The 15,397-nt window shown below is 35.3% G+C and overlaps 1 protein-coding gene across 1 annotated transcript in view; it reads right to left on the reverse strand.

Annotated features, from left to right (window-relative positions):
• Positions 1-4,359: 4,359 nt before the first annotated feature.
• The window catches only part of LOC106475342 (probable arginine--tRNA ligase, mitochondrial), a 22,968-nt gene continuing 11,930 nt past the window's right edge, over positions 4,360-15,397 (reverse strand). Inside the window, exons 7-9 of the mRNA XM_013936030.2 lie at positions 7,617-7,690; positions 5,065-5,171; positions 4,360-4,527 (exon numbers count right to left, since the gene is read on the reverse strand). Of these exons, the coding sequence (XP_013791484.2) occupies positions 4,398-4,527; positions 5,065-5,171; positions 7,617-7,690 (311 nt within the window). The 3' untranslated portion in view covers positions 4,360-4,397. The remainder of the gene's footprint in view (positions 4,528-5,064; positions 5,172-7,616; positions 7,691-15,397) is intronic.

Genomic DNA, 15,397 nt, shown 5'->3' on the forward strand with positions numbered 1-15,397 from the left:
ACATACTGTAATAGTAACAATAAAGAAGTACTTAATAGGCATACCTACATTTCAACATACTGTAATAGTAACAATACAGAAATACTTAATAGTCATATCTACATTTCACCACACTGGTGTAGTAACCAGACATGGGGTATTCGTATTCAGTAATCGATTACAGCTTTGGGAGTCTTCGGGCTTGTATCCAAATACTTTGGTAGAGATATATAAAGTATTGGTATTTCAATTCAATGGCATAGTATTCATAATCGCTGAATGATTTAATGAATACTAAATATTGTAAATGTCAACTTTTGTACTCACCAAATTTCTAGACTGTCTTTATTGCTTGTTTGTTATAAATTTCGTGCAAAGCTACACGAGGGCTATCTGTGCTAGCTGTCCCTAATTTAGCAGTGTAAGACTAAAAGGAAGGCAGCTAGTCATCACCACCCACCGCCAAAACTTGGGATACTCTTTTACCAATGAATAGTGGGATTGACCGTCACTTTATAATGCCCCCATGGCTGAAAGGGCGAGCATGTTTGGTGTGACATGGATTTGAACCTGCGCCCCACAGATTGCGAGTCAAGCACCTTAACCATCTGGCCATGCCGGGCCCTGTCATTATTACATCTGCAAACATGTTAATACATGTTAAATTAATACTTTTCTGTACAGAAAACAATGTATATAGACATTTTATAGATAAAAACCTTGGCTGTTTATAGGTTATAAATAATATAGTATTAAATATCAGACAGAACTGTTGACAAATCCTGAAAAACAGGATGTGACAGGTGGGTGTGGCAAGAGGGGGCTAATTTTCTATTTGACGGCTATATGACCAAACAAAATTGAAGGCTATGAAAAGTATGCTTTGCTTGAGCAATGACAACATTATAATGAGTAATTTACGTTAAATTTCGTACTTCTCGGAGGGGTGGTTAAAAAAAATTAGAGAAGAAGGAAGAAATAGATAACAAACATTGGCTGGGAATGAGGAGGAAGTCTTGAGGCAACGGGTGGCTGATGGTGGTGACAGGCTTTAGCAGCTGGGAGTCTTTAGTTGGTCAAATGAATGTAGGTGGTTTGAGTGTGATGGCTGTGGATTCTCCTGCCCTGATAAAAGGAGGGGTAAACATAGTCCACTCCACACATCCAGCGGGCATAAAATTTTGTGGTCGAGGAAAGCATATGAAAAGGGCACGCCTTGTTTACAGTTCTTTGCACAGTACAATGTGACATTTTTGAAAAGAAATTTGCCAGTAATTTAGGGTTCTGATCACACAAGCACTGGAAGCACAGTCGACAATCTAAGCATTGATGGTTTCTTCACCTGTCTTTTATGTCATCTCTGATTATTGAAGGACTGCTGATGACATACTAGGGGTATATTGAGAATTTTTTTAAAATATTTCCTTACAGTATAAGAACTTAAAACGTAAATAATACTAAACTTTTTACTTAGTATCTATGTTTTGATGTCAAGTTTGTTAAGATACATTGATAATAAAGTAGTTTAATTAAATTTTAAATGTAACTCTGTGAAAGGTTGTAACTTGTGCACTTTGACCTACCTGAAGTGAATGGGTTAATCACATGGTACTTTCATGTGCTTTATTTTCGTGCAATTTATTGTCATTGATGAAACCCATTAGAAGTTTATGGTGGACAGCTGTGTGCAAACTGTATGTTGTTTAGTCCATTATGGTACAAAGTACTTATGCTTGCCTTGCGTATGTGTTTTGCAGTGTGTATTTGGTACCCAGGGGGTCAAATCTTATGTATCTTGACAAATTCTTGGGCATATAGGACCCTGGTGTTCGGATTAACTAGAACCCTGCTTGACTCGAAAATGCAAATAGTATACTGGAATGTTGGCATTTCATGAGGCGTCACACATCTGATAACATTGTAGCTCAATATGATGGAATAATAAATCTCTTTAAGATCAACAACATGGAGTCAGATGCGACATCTGATAATGCATCCAACATAATCAAGGCTTTCTGCTTGCCTGGATTTAAACTGCAAACACTACCTAGTGTGATAGATGGTGATAGCTCATCTACAAATAGTGACTCAAAAGATGTACTTTTGGATGAATCTAACTCAACAGACAATTTATCCAAATTTCGTCTTGAACATGGCCACTACTTTTCCCCACACACTACAGCTTGTTGTCAGGGATGGCATGAAAAAAAAAGCTAGGCCACTGCTGAAAGTAATTTCCAAAGCATCAGTCATTGTGTTCTACAATCGAAAATCAACACAAGCAACTGATCTACTTGAAGAACAGGCCAGAGTTCAGTTGGTAATACCAATAGGATGGAACTCAGAAATTAAGATAGATGATTAAGTCTTTATTGAAGATTCTCCGGGAGAAGTTGGATAATATAGATACTGGTACATTGAAAATACTTTTCATGATTGAACTGTGCTTGCAGATTTGATGACAATACTGACATCTTTTGAAGAAGCAACAGATTCCACCCAGGATCAGAACATTGTTACCTCCAGTTATGTAGTGCCATGTGTTATGACTGAGATTGACAATAATGAATTCAGATACAATTTCAATTTTGTCTCTGCACTAAAGACATCTGTTCATGCTCAGCTGGCTCAATATGAGCAACGATGTGTCTTCTGCTTGGCTGCGGCGTTGTATCCCAGGTTTAAACTTGACCAGTGCTTCACTCGACCTATGGTCTATGAATCCAACTGAATGCTCCTGCAGCAAGAAGTCAAGAAAGTTTCCTCAACAAATAAACCATGGAACCAAAAGATGACTGTAAATCCCCTCTCCCCTCACAAAAGAAGTTAGATCTTTAGTTTATTTGCTTCCTCAAAGAAACGAGCCACCTCATCTTCAGAGGATACAGAGATCAACCTGGATGGTTCTTGCAACCCTGAAGAAAGCAACCCTCCAGATTACTGGAAGATCCATGAAAAACTTTCCTACCTATCTATACTAGCCAAATGCTATCATGTTCTAGCATCCTCTGACCGTAGAGTGTTTGTTTACCATCGGAGGCAAAACCCTCAGACCACATTGCTGCCACCTCACTGACAAAACATTTGAGAGACTGATGTTCATAAAGAACAATGGACAGTTATAATATTTATAAGATTCCTTTAAAAATACATTTTTGTTCTAAACTTTGTTATTGCATTTTGAAAAATAAAAGTATTGAAATGTTAATTCAAATTTTGTGTGCTTCAGATTCTAAACAGTTTGTTTCATAAAATAAAGTATTGAAATATTATCGTATATTGTTTTATCGTTATTGCATATTAACTGACAAAGTATTCATGAATACATTCCTATGTATTCATATTCAAATACTTAGCTTTTTTTTGTATTCATTTTCTTAATCGTATTCATAAAGATATGAAGTATTCATATTTGTATTCGATTACTGATCTCCAGTATTCGTCCCATTCCTTATAGTAACAATACTCAAGTACTTAATAATCATACCTACATTTCACCATACTGGTGTAGTAACAATATTGAAGAACCTAATAGTCATACCTACATTTGACCATACTGGTGTAGTAACAACATGGAAGAACCTAATAATCATACCTACATTTCACCATACTGGTGTAGTAACAATATTGAAGAACCTAACAGTCATACCTACATTTCACCATACTGGTGTAGTAACAATATTGAAGAACCTAATAGTCATACTTACATGTCACCATACTGGTGTAGTAACAACATGGAAGAACTTAATAGTCATACCTACATTTCACCATACTGGTGTAGTAACAACATGGAAGAACCTAATAGTCATACCTACATTTCACCATACTGTAATAGTAACAATATTGAAGAACCTAATAGTCATACCTACATTTGATCATACTGGTGTAGTAACAATATGGAAGAACCTAATAGTCATACTTACATGTCACCATACTGGCGTAGTAACAACATGGAAGAACCTAATAGTCATACCTACGTTTCACCATACTGGTGTAGTAATATGGAAAACCTAATAGTCATACTTACATTTGATCATACTGGTGTAGTAACAATATGGAAGAACCTAATAGTCATACCTACATTTGATCATACTGTAGTAGTAACAATATGGTAGTACCTAATAGTCATACCTACATTTCATTCATACTGTAGTAGTAACAATATGGTAGTACCCAATAGTCATACCTACATTTCATTCATACTGTAGTAATAATTATAGAAGAACCTAACGGGTCATACCTAAATTCTATAATACTTTGGTACAGAAACTTCGACACAAAATAAAAAACAGTTTATTGTTTTTACACTGATCCTTTATAAAATCAGAAAACTATCACACAAAAGTAAAAGAAATTTCTCATATTTTTTGAATCAAAATATTTTAAACTATATGTACCTTATAATTTTAAGTAAGTTTCTAGTGATGAGTAGAAATACAACTATACACTTGCCTACTAAGATAGAGTGTAGATCCATCACTTTTAGCTACAGTTACATTTTGCTCTTGTCCATTAGCCAATTTCAATTTCAGTACTTTTGGATTATTCCTGTGGTTAGAAAAATGATATTCAAATAACAAAATTTAGATTTACAGTAATTTTAATAACAGTATTTACATCATTTTAACACTTTGTTTTTCATATTTATGCTGCTTATTGGTTGAGCAAATCAATGAGTAAGGACTTCAAATAATTAAAGTCGAGGAATGAAGCTAGTAGCATAAGTTTGTTTTAAATTAAATCACATACTACTTACTCAGTAACCGAATGCTAAATAAATATACATGCATAATGTTCTACAATGAAATCCTCAAAAAAAAAGAAGATTAATAAACCTGGAAATTTATGTTAAATGTTGCTAAAAAAAAACACTTCTGTAATAAATGAAGCAGTGTAATTGTGTGCAAGTATAGTGTACAACAAAATGTCTAAAATAATTAGTGTTGTTTTGATTTGGCTTACAATTAAATACATATTGGAAAACTAAAGTGTATTTTAACATAAACTTTTCTTCATAATAAATACAGCCATGATTTACTTTAAACAGATTCCTAAAAATAGATACACAGCAATTGTCTCACGTACTTGTCTGTTGATAAATGACCATTTTCTTCCATTCTTTCCAACACATATTTCGCTGCTTTGCTGTACATTGATTCTGATTCATATTTGTCAAACTTCACTCCAAGTCTCTGGTAAAAAGTGTGAATATAGAAAACAATGCATAACGTGGGACCCAAGATGTTTATTTACAAACTGAAAAACAACAACATTACTTTACATCTATTTTTCTATTCTTAAAGATGTTTTACTTAACGTTTGTTCTTTAATTTATTGTATGTTTTTATTTTGTGACATCCATTTGTATCTATGAAAACACAGATACAAAAATTAAATCATGAAATCTGACTTTGCAGGTTTATTTTTTAACTTAAAACATATACAACTAAAACTAACAACAATCCAAATTGATTAGATACAGAAATAAGTCTTGCTCAAACTTTTCTGGGTTATAACTTTTATTCTGATTTTCTTGTTTCACTAGGATACAGGCTTTGTAGGTTATTCTACTTTTCAGTCATAAATATGTCTATGTACTCAAAGACAGAGGTAAAAACTTTACTCATCAATAACAAAAATTGACTGATGGGTAAAACACAAAGTATGAAGTGATTACCTCTGTCTTTGAGTTTATTTGAGTACAAAGTGAAACCATGTTCCAGAAACAAGAAAACCGTAACTGTTTTCTCTCTATACATAATATATAAATAGCTAGTCATTACTTTAAATACTCTTATAGACCTACAATCTCTAGGTTAGCTTGAGTTTAGGGACTAGTTGGGATTCGTGCTAAATGTTATGAAATGATCATTAAGAAAATAACATATAAAGAAGTTTATAATCCAAACGTGTTAACATTTTAGTAATATATCTCAATAGTACAGTCATAGAAACATAAACACATAGAGCTTACAAAAATAAAGTGTTAATACTTTTTTACGGTTTGTTAAGCTTTTGTGCTACAAAGCCAAATATTAGTTCTGGTGGTAAAACAGCCATTCCAGTCAGTCAAGAAATGTCAGGCTAGACATGTTAAACTCTTTAACTGTGCTACAATAGCAGTTGGACAAATCTTTTAATTTTTGATAAGTTTTTCAATGCAGATTCTGTATGCTGTTAATACCTTTTGATCAAAAGAAAACCAATCCTCGTGTTGTGACATAAATTACACTTCACCAACTTAATCATTGTAACAGTTGTTGTCAACCAGTTTGCCAATTTAAATAACGTCTCAACCACTACTTTGTCTATTGTATCCTAGCCGACTTGAAGAACACTAGTACTGGGTGAAAGGCCTCGGCCTGCATTGGATATAGCAGATCTAGTGTGGTCGAGATAATATTATACTTTACATTCACGTGGAAGTTCTTATTAATAATAACTATACAAGTCAAAATTAAAACGTAATTTATGAATTAATGAAGCTAATTCTGTGTAACAAAGTCACTAGAACATGATACTGGATTGTTTTGTTTTTGAATTTCGCCCAAAGCTACATGAGGACTATCTACATTAGCCATCCCTAATTTAGCAGTGTAAGACTAGAGGGAAGGCAGCTAGTCATCATCACCACCCACTGCCAATTCTTGGGCTACTCACATTATAATGCCCCCATGGCTGAAAGGGCGAGCATGTTGGGTGGAATGGTGATTCAAACCCGCGACCTGCAGATTGCGAGTCGAGCATCTAACCACTTGGCCATGCCGGGCCCCATGATACTAGAAACCAACACACAAGATATAACTAACTACTCTTGGATTATACTGAAATATGGACTACCTCTGTCTCTCAGTATATAATTATTATATTATTGTAAAGAAAAGCTTATATTAAAAGCATACTTTAAATTCCTAATACTTATATTATTTAATTATAAGTTAAATCAAAATGATGTTTCAATGATGACAAATTGGGTTGTAGACTTTATATTGCACATTTTCTTGTATACACTTACATGTACATTGCTTCATTTATTACATATGTTTTTAGCAACATTAAATTTGTACTATAGGAAATGCTTTTACAGGAGTTTCTCAGAGAAACAAGAACTTTATATATGCCTCAGCATATAATAATATAATATTAATATAATATGAGCTATAATAACCTCAGCTGATTACAAACAAAAACTCCGACCTGTCATATGAAGAACTTTAAATTTGAATACAGTTAAAGTCCTAAAAGATTAAAAATAATTAAGTCAAATGTGTTAGAAAAAAAAATCTTCATTTTGAAAAAAAAAAACGTTTGGAATTTGGAAACATATTTATAATATTTTCAAAAGAATTAAATGAAAATATGCAAGAGAAATGAGAAAAAAGTAATTTTTAATTTGTGTTTTATGAAAACATAGCTTAAAAAAACAAAAACAATTTCATTTCAAATGTTATATGAATATTATCCCTGCTGAAACAACAATTTATTACTGCCACTAGCAAAGATGCCTACACTAGGTGAATAATGTGTTCTGTTGGGTTCACAGATACAGTGGTGGGATAAAGGCAAGGAGATTTGAAATGGCTGTTAAACTCTTAAAAATGAAACAATAAAAAAATTATGGAGTTTTAGACATTTACCTTGTACACCTTATTGTATTCTTCGATACTCAAATCTCTGAACTTTTTCCAATGTGTCAGTATAGTTTTCTCACCTGTAATCAAGATAAGTAAATTTATCATAACACCAACATTTGACATTCACTGAAAAATGACTACAATAAAAGTTAAATGATCTAAGACTTGTTTCATTAAATTTAATCGCATACATATAGTTTAGTTATGTGCAGAATACTCCTAGTTAGATGTATGTTAATAACTTGATTTGGAATTTCACCAAAAAATTTGCAGGATTTTAAGTATTTTTAAGTAATCGGGCAATTTTTTATTTGTAAATTATCAGCTTTCTGGTGGATCACTGGATACTATGTACTCATTACTTTATTGAATTTGATGTATACATCATGACTATATGTTTGTAAATCCCTTTTTAGTAACGTTTTCTACACTATTACATAATATAAACCATATATACTGTCATTTGAGTCCTTCAGTTTAGTACTGTACAGAACAGCCATATTTAAGTATATTTAATTTCCTTAGTGTAAATAGAAATATGAAAGATTTATCCTGGCTAGAACATCAACATACACTATAGCATTTGTCTGGTCAGTTTTAGTGCTATACTTGACCATTCATACTGAAAAACTGAACCACTGGCCTTTCAATATGTTTGAATACTTTATAGTTGTGCTGAGGATATTCTTTTCACGGCATGCATATACACAGGAGGGGGGAGGTCACCTGAGCCTCCTTCATGTGAACTTTTAGCATCTGCTCTCGCAGGTTGAATAATTGCTATCAACATTGAAACCGCATGCAAGTTATTTATGGAAAAGCACCCCAGAAGAATGGAGCATGCTAACATATTATTTCAGTAGTGCGTATATGTACGTATATGATAGCCAGTGATTGAAATGAAATAGCTAATATATTATTGTCGTACAGAGTTTTTTAAATTAGTAATATAATTTAACAATTAATAACTACTGTGTATGTAGATACTACAGTATTTTACTATAATAAAACATACATATTTATGTTAATTTAAGTCTAGCTCCCCCTACAGTATTAGAACAGAATGATTTATTGACTTTTCCTTGAATATTTGTGGATTTTATGTGTACAGCCATGCGACTGTTTAAGCTATATTCTGTGCAACATTTCTTTCAGATATGATCTCATAGCACAAATTTTTTTAAATTTTCTTGGGGAGAGAAATGTCCCCAGACTCCTTTAGCATTACCATGCTTTGCTCAATATGTGGTGGCTTTTGATTAACAAATTAGAACCCCTTTTCCAACATTTTGTGTACGGACCTGCACTACTATCCTGCAAGAAGGTGGCTCATGGATTTAACATTTATCTGTGATCTAAAAAAGTAGAGCCCGTCTGGTAAAGCCTCTGTGGATGTATTTTATTTTCAAATGTTTGCACTGTTAATATAATGTGGAATAAAACATCAACAATTTTTCAGGTATAAGAGGATAAATCTAAAATTTTGTAATGTAATATTCATACTATTTTTTCTTAGATACTGGTATGTAAAGAGATAAGGTGGATTAGAGGTACCTTCATTCAAAGGTATTTAAACATACTTAATTAACATCTTGAAGTACTATATGTTTTCTATAGTACTGATTCAATAAATGTACATATTCATGGACAACAATTACGACACCTACTAAATGTTTTGCACACAAGATGGTTTCCTTTATAAATCTCTGCTCTATTAAGAGCTATTACCTTTCACACAACTGCCACGGAATTTCCTGCACACGTCACATGCGTTGAACAAACTTCACCCCTTCTCTTATCTAAGTGAACTGTTCCAACTTCTGATGTAATCATCATAATGCTGTAGCTCCCTACCAACAGGAGGACAACACAACCTCAGTGTGCAGTGATCCCCATAAGCAGTAGCACATCGTCACAGGCTCATCTTGATGAGGCAAATGAAGTGCACCAGAAGTGGGAAGGAAGGGAGGAAGGTGGTTAAATTTCTGAAATAGCTACATGAGGAGAAAGCCCAAGAGGTGCAACTTCCATGAGACCCGGAGTCACCTAGTAGAGCAGCACCCAGTGGGAGACCTCATCTTTCTCAACAAGGGAATACTCTTCACCCAGTTTATTGTTATTGATTTATGTATTCAAAATTTCCATTACAGGAAGAGAAGAGTGAAGAGCAAAAGTATTTGGGATAATTCAGTACCAGTGGTAATGTGTCACCAAGGTGGATAGAACATTAGTTTGTGTAGTGTGGTTACGGCTTTAGGCTATCATATCTTGGTGAAATATGAGATAGCAAAGGACTGAGGGAGGGAGACTGATCTATGTCTAAAAGCAAGTCCAAGTCCCATACGGATGAGCATATCCACCAGTAACTTCTTGGGAGATATTGTGATGAGGTGTCCTGTACTACATTTCTAAGTAAGAACCCAGCCCTACGTCTCAAACTTGGGGGGTGAGGCCAGGGAAGTAAGGGTTCTCCTGTGCTCCACTAGAAGAACAGGGGAAGATAAATCTACATTGGGGAGAACACAGGAGAGTGATCATGGACCACTGTCATCAGATACAATCATCTGCTGAAATAGGGTCACCACCATGAGACACCATAATGGGTTACTGTCTATAAAACGTGTGGAAATGGCCAAATCAGTTGTATAGATATACTGCTAAGGCCCTGAAATCCACAGAAAGCATTAAACCATGAGACTTAAGTATTCCCTGTAAGGATCCAATGGCACCAAACATAAGGAATGTACTGGTTAGTTTCACATGCTATGTTCAGTCTGGTATGTATTGCCTCCTCCTCTGTTTGTGTGTGTGTGGTCATGCTGTAATGTGCACAAACATAATGATATACACATGGAGATGGCTTGAAATGTATAAAGGACATGGAAATCACTGAAAACTCAAAAGTTATCAGACTATAGCTTTTGAGTAGACTGGAGAATAGCGAATAGTTAGGGTGGTCAAGCTTCTTAAACATAGCAGGCCAAAAAAATACTCTTAACCTAGTTTTACAGGCCAAACATAATATATTCAATAAGATCATATAGTTATAAAACTATTTCTTGGGGGGGAAGGGGCTGCAGGCCTCAAAAATCATCTTGTGAACCAATTGTGGCCCACAATCCCATAGTTGGACCACCCTGATGTATTGGGAGATGACTGTGTTATGTATAGTCCACATAACAGCCTGTAAAGTCTCCCCTACAGACCAGTAATGAAAAGAGGCAAGAGGGGCTGTGATATGGCAAGACAGGTGGGAGGAGACACGAAAGAGCATGTGGTCAGATGCACCCTGCCAGTGAATGTTAGTTATCAAACTTTTATGCATATCAAATTAGATGTGGCATTAAATATGTCACTATCTATAGATAACTATACACATTTTTGCACATTCACTCTTTTTGTCAGTAGCATTTTGAAAAACCCTAAAGCAATAACTGTCATATCAGAAACTCGCTATGAAACTGAGAAACTCAGGGAAAAAAGGTTTATTTAATTAGAGTGGATCTAGATGACCTTAAACAATTTTATTCTTGTGTATTACTGGAAATTAATAAAAAATAAACTTTGGGCTTTGTGTGATCCGACTGAAAAGCATCTAAGTAGTAAAGGGTGAAAAATAGTTTCAATATAAAGTACTAACTTATAGAATTAGGTTGGTTAAATAATTATATCATACTTAGAACAGTAAGAGACCTGTAATACTGGTCTAATAAAAAATCCAAGTACAACACAATGTCAATCCTGCTCAAGGAAAAGTCAAGTTCCTCAGTTCAAATGTGAGTGGGCACACCAGGTACAAGTATCTTATAGTACATATGTGATCTTCACAGAACTGCAGATAAAAGCATGAACTCACATCATATGGACATGTATAATTCATGAGAACATGTTGTACAGACTTGTGTAATTTTATGAGTAATGAGACCTATAGATCACAAAATTGTTGAAATTATAAAAGGAGGAACTTAAAAGACAGAGAAAAGGAGATTCAAAAGATATTTTGGTATGATCTCAATAAATAATAAAGGAAATAACTGTGTTTACATATGTCATATTTAGACAGATTACAAATGGGTTTCTCAATTGACTAAAAAGTTATAATTTTCTTATACTGAAAATGTATTTTTAATAGGTACTTATATCCACACACATAAATAGCTATTCTCGTTCAGTGCTACCCTCTATACACAAAAATTGTTTTTGCACATTCAAGTGGAAGACAACTATGGCAGGATAGGGATTCAAACCATACGATATTTATGAAACTCAATCCCAGAAAACATAAAAGTGAGTAAGATTAAAAGGATGTGCCCCTAGGTGTAGGATGGCTAGGGCATGACAAACTGTACACAGTAAGTCAACTACATCCAAAATCCTTGCCACTGGGAACTGACATCCATGTGGAGATAGAAAAGAGGATCGTACTGTCTTCACCACAAGTTCATCAGACTGGAGGGAATCACATACCCTCAAACCCATGAACGGGGCACATGATAATGTGAGAAATTGATTAATTGATCGGGGAACCCAACATCCAGCATCGAAAAGATGTCTGTGTAAGGTAAATCATCTCACTCAAATTTGAAATTGACATGAACCAACCCCAAGCACAGTAACATCATTGGAATAATAAAAACATTGAGAGATAGTGGAAGGGGAAAAACTGTAGTAACCTGCAAGTACCTCCACTGTGACCCACAACACAGATGGAGTAACAAGAGTATAAATGAGTGAGGGAATAGAGATATATGTAATACATGTGTGAGGACTTATGTTGATTGATTCAGCTCTAAATCCAAAACCCAGCCACTGGAAACCTACATCCACATGTGGGTAGAAAGAGGGATCCCAATCAAATAGGTAAACTGCAATTTTGATGGTTCACTCGCAAGTTAAAAAATGGAGGATATCACGTCATCTACACCAGCAGAATGCCACCACCCTACTCTCAACTGAATAGTTTTATAATCATATATATTATTTGTACTTCATTAACACATTGAGGAGGATGCCTCCATGGTCCACTTCCCCAGTGGCTTGGAAATGGAAAGTCGTAAGGATTCTCATACCCCACTATAAGAAAAGGGGGAGAAAGCGTGATGGAGAGTCCTGAGGAATGACAACATCCGAGACAGTGCAATGGTGATAAAGAAACCCTATTTTTAAAAGCACACCATACCGATTTATTCAATACAAGGCATGGCAGGGATGGGCAGCTATCCTCTTCTGCTTTACTTATGTAGTCCACAAGTGAGTACAGTCCAGGACAGGCAAATGTATGAAGCAAACTTATCGCAAGGATAAACCTACAAGCAACCTTATGGAACACCTCATCTCCGCAGTATGTGTTGCATGGCCATGGAATCATAATATGCAAGTCAAAATGGTCTTACAGTGTGGATTTAAATGGTTAAAAAATACCTGGTTAGGCACCCTTGCCACAGAATGAGATCCAGAAAGAAAAAGAGGGACATATCTATGAAAAAGAAGATGTATATATACTAAAAGGTAACTTACCCAGTCACAGTCTCACGTTTAACGAGTGAAGGATGGCAACAGGTGGATGATGGTACCCCAACAAGGAAGAAACAGCAACCCAAAGCAAAGAATGGGAGATGAACGTATGAGATGTAGACCCAGTGCTCAACATATGAAGTACCTCCAACAGACAGCAGGGTAGTCATACAGGGAAAAAGGTGTATGATCGGAGTGTAGACACCAGGAAGTGTTGATGGGAAGAAGGAGACAAGGAATAAAAGGCCAACTGAATCACAATCCAAACCGAATGGGTAAGGGAGGAAGGAAAAAATCACAGACAAAGAAGTGGAGTAAGGGGAGGAAACATAGGAAATGGATATAATGGAAAGAAACATTGAAAATAATGAAGCAACTCACATCATGTACTGGATAGAGAAGGTCATCTTGATCCCAATAAGAATAAAAATTTTGAAAGAAATATACCACGTAAGCCACTAAAATGTAGGTTAATAAAAAAGATCAAAAACAAATCAAGGCAAAACAGCTGAGAAAACCTAAGCACTGCTGGCTAGGAAAGATTAATCAGAAAGACTTGAACCAGAGTGACATGGATGCACAAAAATTTAGGGAAGAAGACTGATGGAATGAGAAAAAACTAATGTAAACCTGTCTGAATTTAATGACAGCCAGGGCAAGTGGATGATGAACCAGAGATCAAAAACAAAATTTTAAGTGGAGGAGTACCCCACAGGAAGCAGAGCCACCAAAAATTAAGAGGATCAAGAGGGCACTCAGTGGAAGAAAGTGTGTTAGGACTGCAAGGTCAATTAGCAACAAGGTCAAAGCACCTGGAACATGACCCTCTAGGAGACATGTGTGGGTTTGAAAAAAAAGGAAATCTACTATTTACTTCATGGGGACAAGAAGGAGTGTCCCCTTGGGGAGTGATATAAGCCACTTCCGTCAAAGATTTTAAATGAAACTAAAATAGTCAAACCAGACAAAAAGAAGAGTGTGAACTAAATCATCTAGGACTGGCGGAAGTGCCCGTGTGTGAAGGGGATAAAACCTTTCGACTGTATACCATTAGCCCAAAGCCTCTTACTGATAGAACCACACCCCCCACCTTTGGAGATGAGCTTCATGGAAGAGAAACAATCCAGAAGAAGGGGATGAAGCTGTAAACCTGATGTCGTGGGGGATATGTTCAACTATCAAAGTATATAGACAAAGAGGGAAGGATGAAAATTAAGAGGAAAATCCAAAGTAAAGGCTCAGATAACAGAAAACACCTTCTAATGCAATCGAGGAGGAGAATGGATGGTCCCAATGGAAGGGGTATTTAAAAATACACACCAAAAATAGACTAAAATGTGAGGTATGTAATAGAAAAAAACTTATCCAAATGGAAACTCCAAGTACCTGAGCCGACTGTGGAAGGAGTAGAAGAGTATGTTGAGACAACCCCCATTTGGAAGGAGCTAACCAAAGCTAGACGCCCAAGGAATGGTGTTGGTAAAATTCCCCAAATGTGGAAGTCGGGTAAAATGCAGATTGCCCCACAAAAGATACGGTAACATATTAAAACACTTGAAGAGAGCAGAATCTAAACATTATAACATGAGTACTGCCAACCAAGAAGTGACAGTTTGGTAGAATTGAATAGATGAAGTCACAGGCATCAAGAAAGTATGTTGCACTCTTATTGGTAGAGGGTTGTTGCATGATAATTTGCATGCAAGATGCATGGAAATCAGTCAATTCCAAATGAGTGGGAGATTCAAGGCTTGTGGCATGCGGCAAAAATTTGTTTGCATATAGAGGGCAGCAATGAACAAGAATAGTTACTTATGTGAGAGGAGTTAAGGTACCGTATTGGAAAGTAGTATTGTGTTGGGAATGGACGTATTTCACACTTTAGATATATCTGTAAGAGACCACCCTTAATAACTGATAGAAATGATGACCAGATTTTGTCTCAATTTAAACCTTTCGAGATGGGTCATGGGTGAAAGGCCATGTCATCTCGTTTGTTGACTCGAATTAGAAATTTTATTGATCTACTATTTCATGAATTTATGTCAATAAGTTTGGTATCAAACTGTAGATTATAATTCAAAACTCTGTACTATATATATTACTCAATTTCTTAATTTAAAAGCAAATATTAAAGAACCCACAGATAAACCGATTCTTGTGTGTCACGTGGTATGTTGAATGTAGCACTGGTTCAAATTAAATGTTTGTGAAGTCAAAATACTAAGTCTATAGTTTCATATGAATTAGAAACTAAAATTACCAATATT

This window comes from Limulus polyphemus, unplaced genomic scaffold, assembly GCF_000517525.1.
Source record: "Limulus polyphemus unplaced genomic scaffold, Limulus_polyphemus-2.1.2 Scaffold8433, whole genome shotgun sequence".
In the NCBI taxonomy this organism is placed as follows: Eukaryota; Metazoa; Arthropoda; class Merostomata; order Xiphosura; family Limulidae; genus Limulus; species Limulus polyphemus.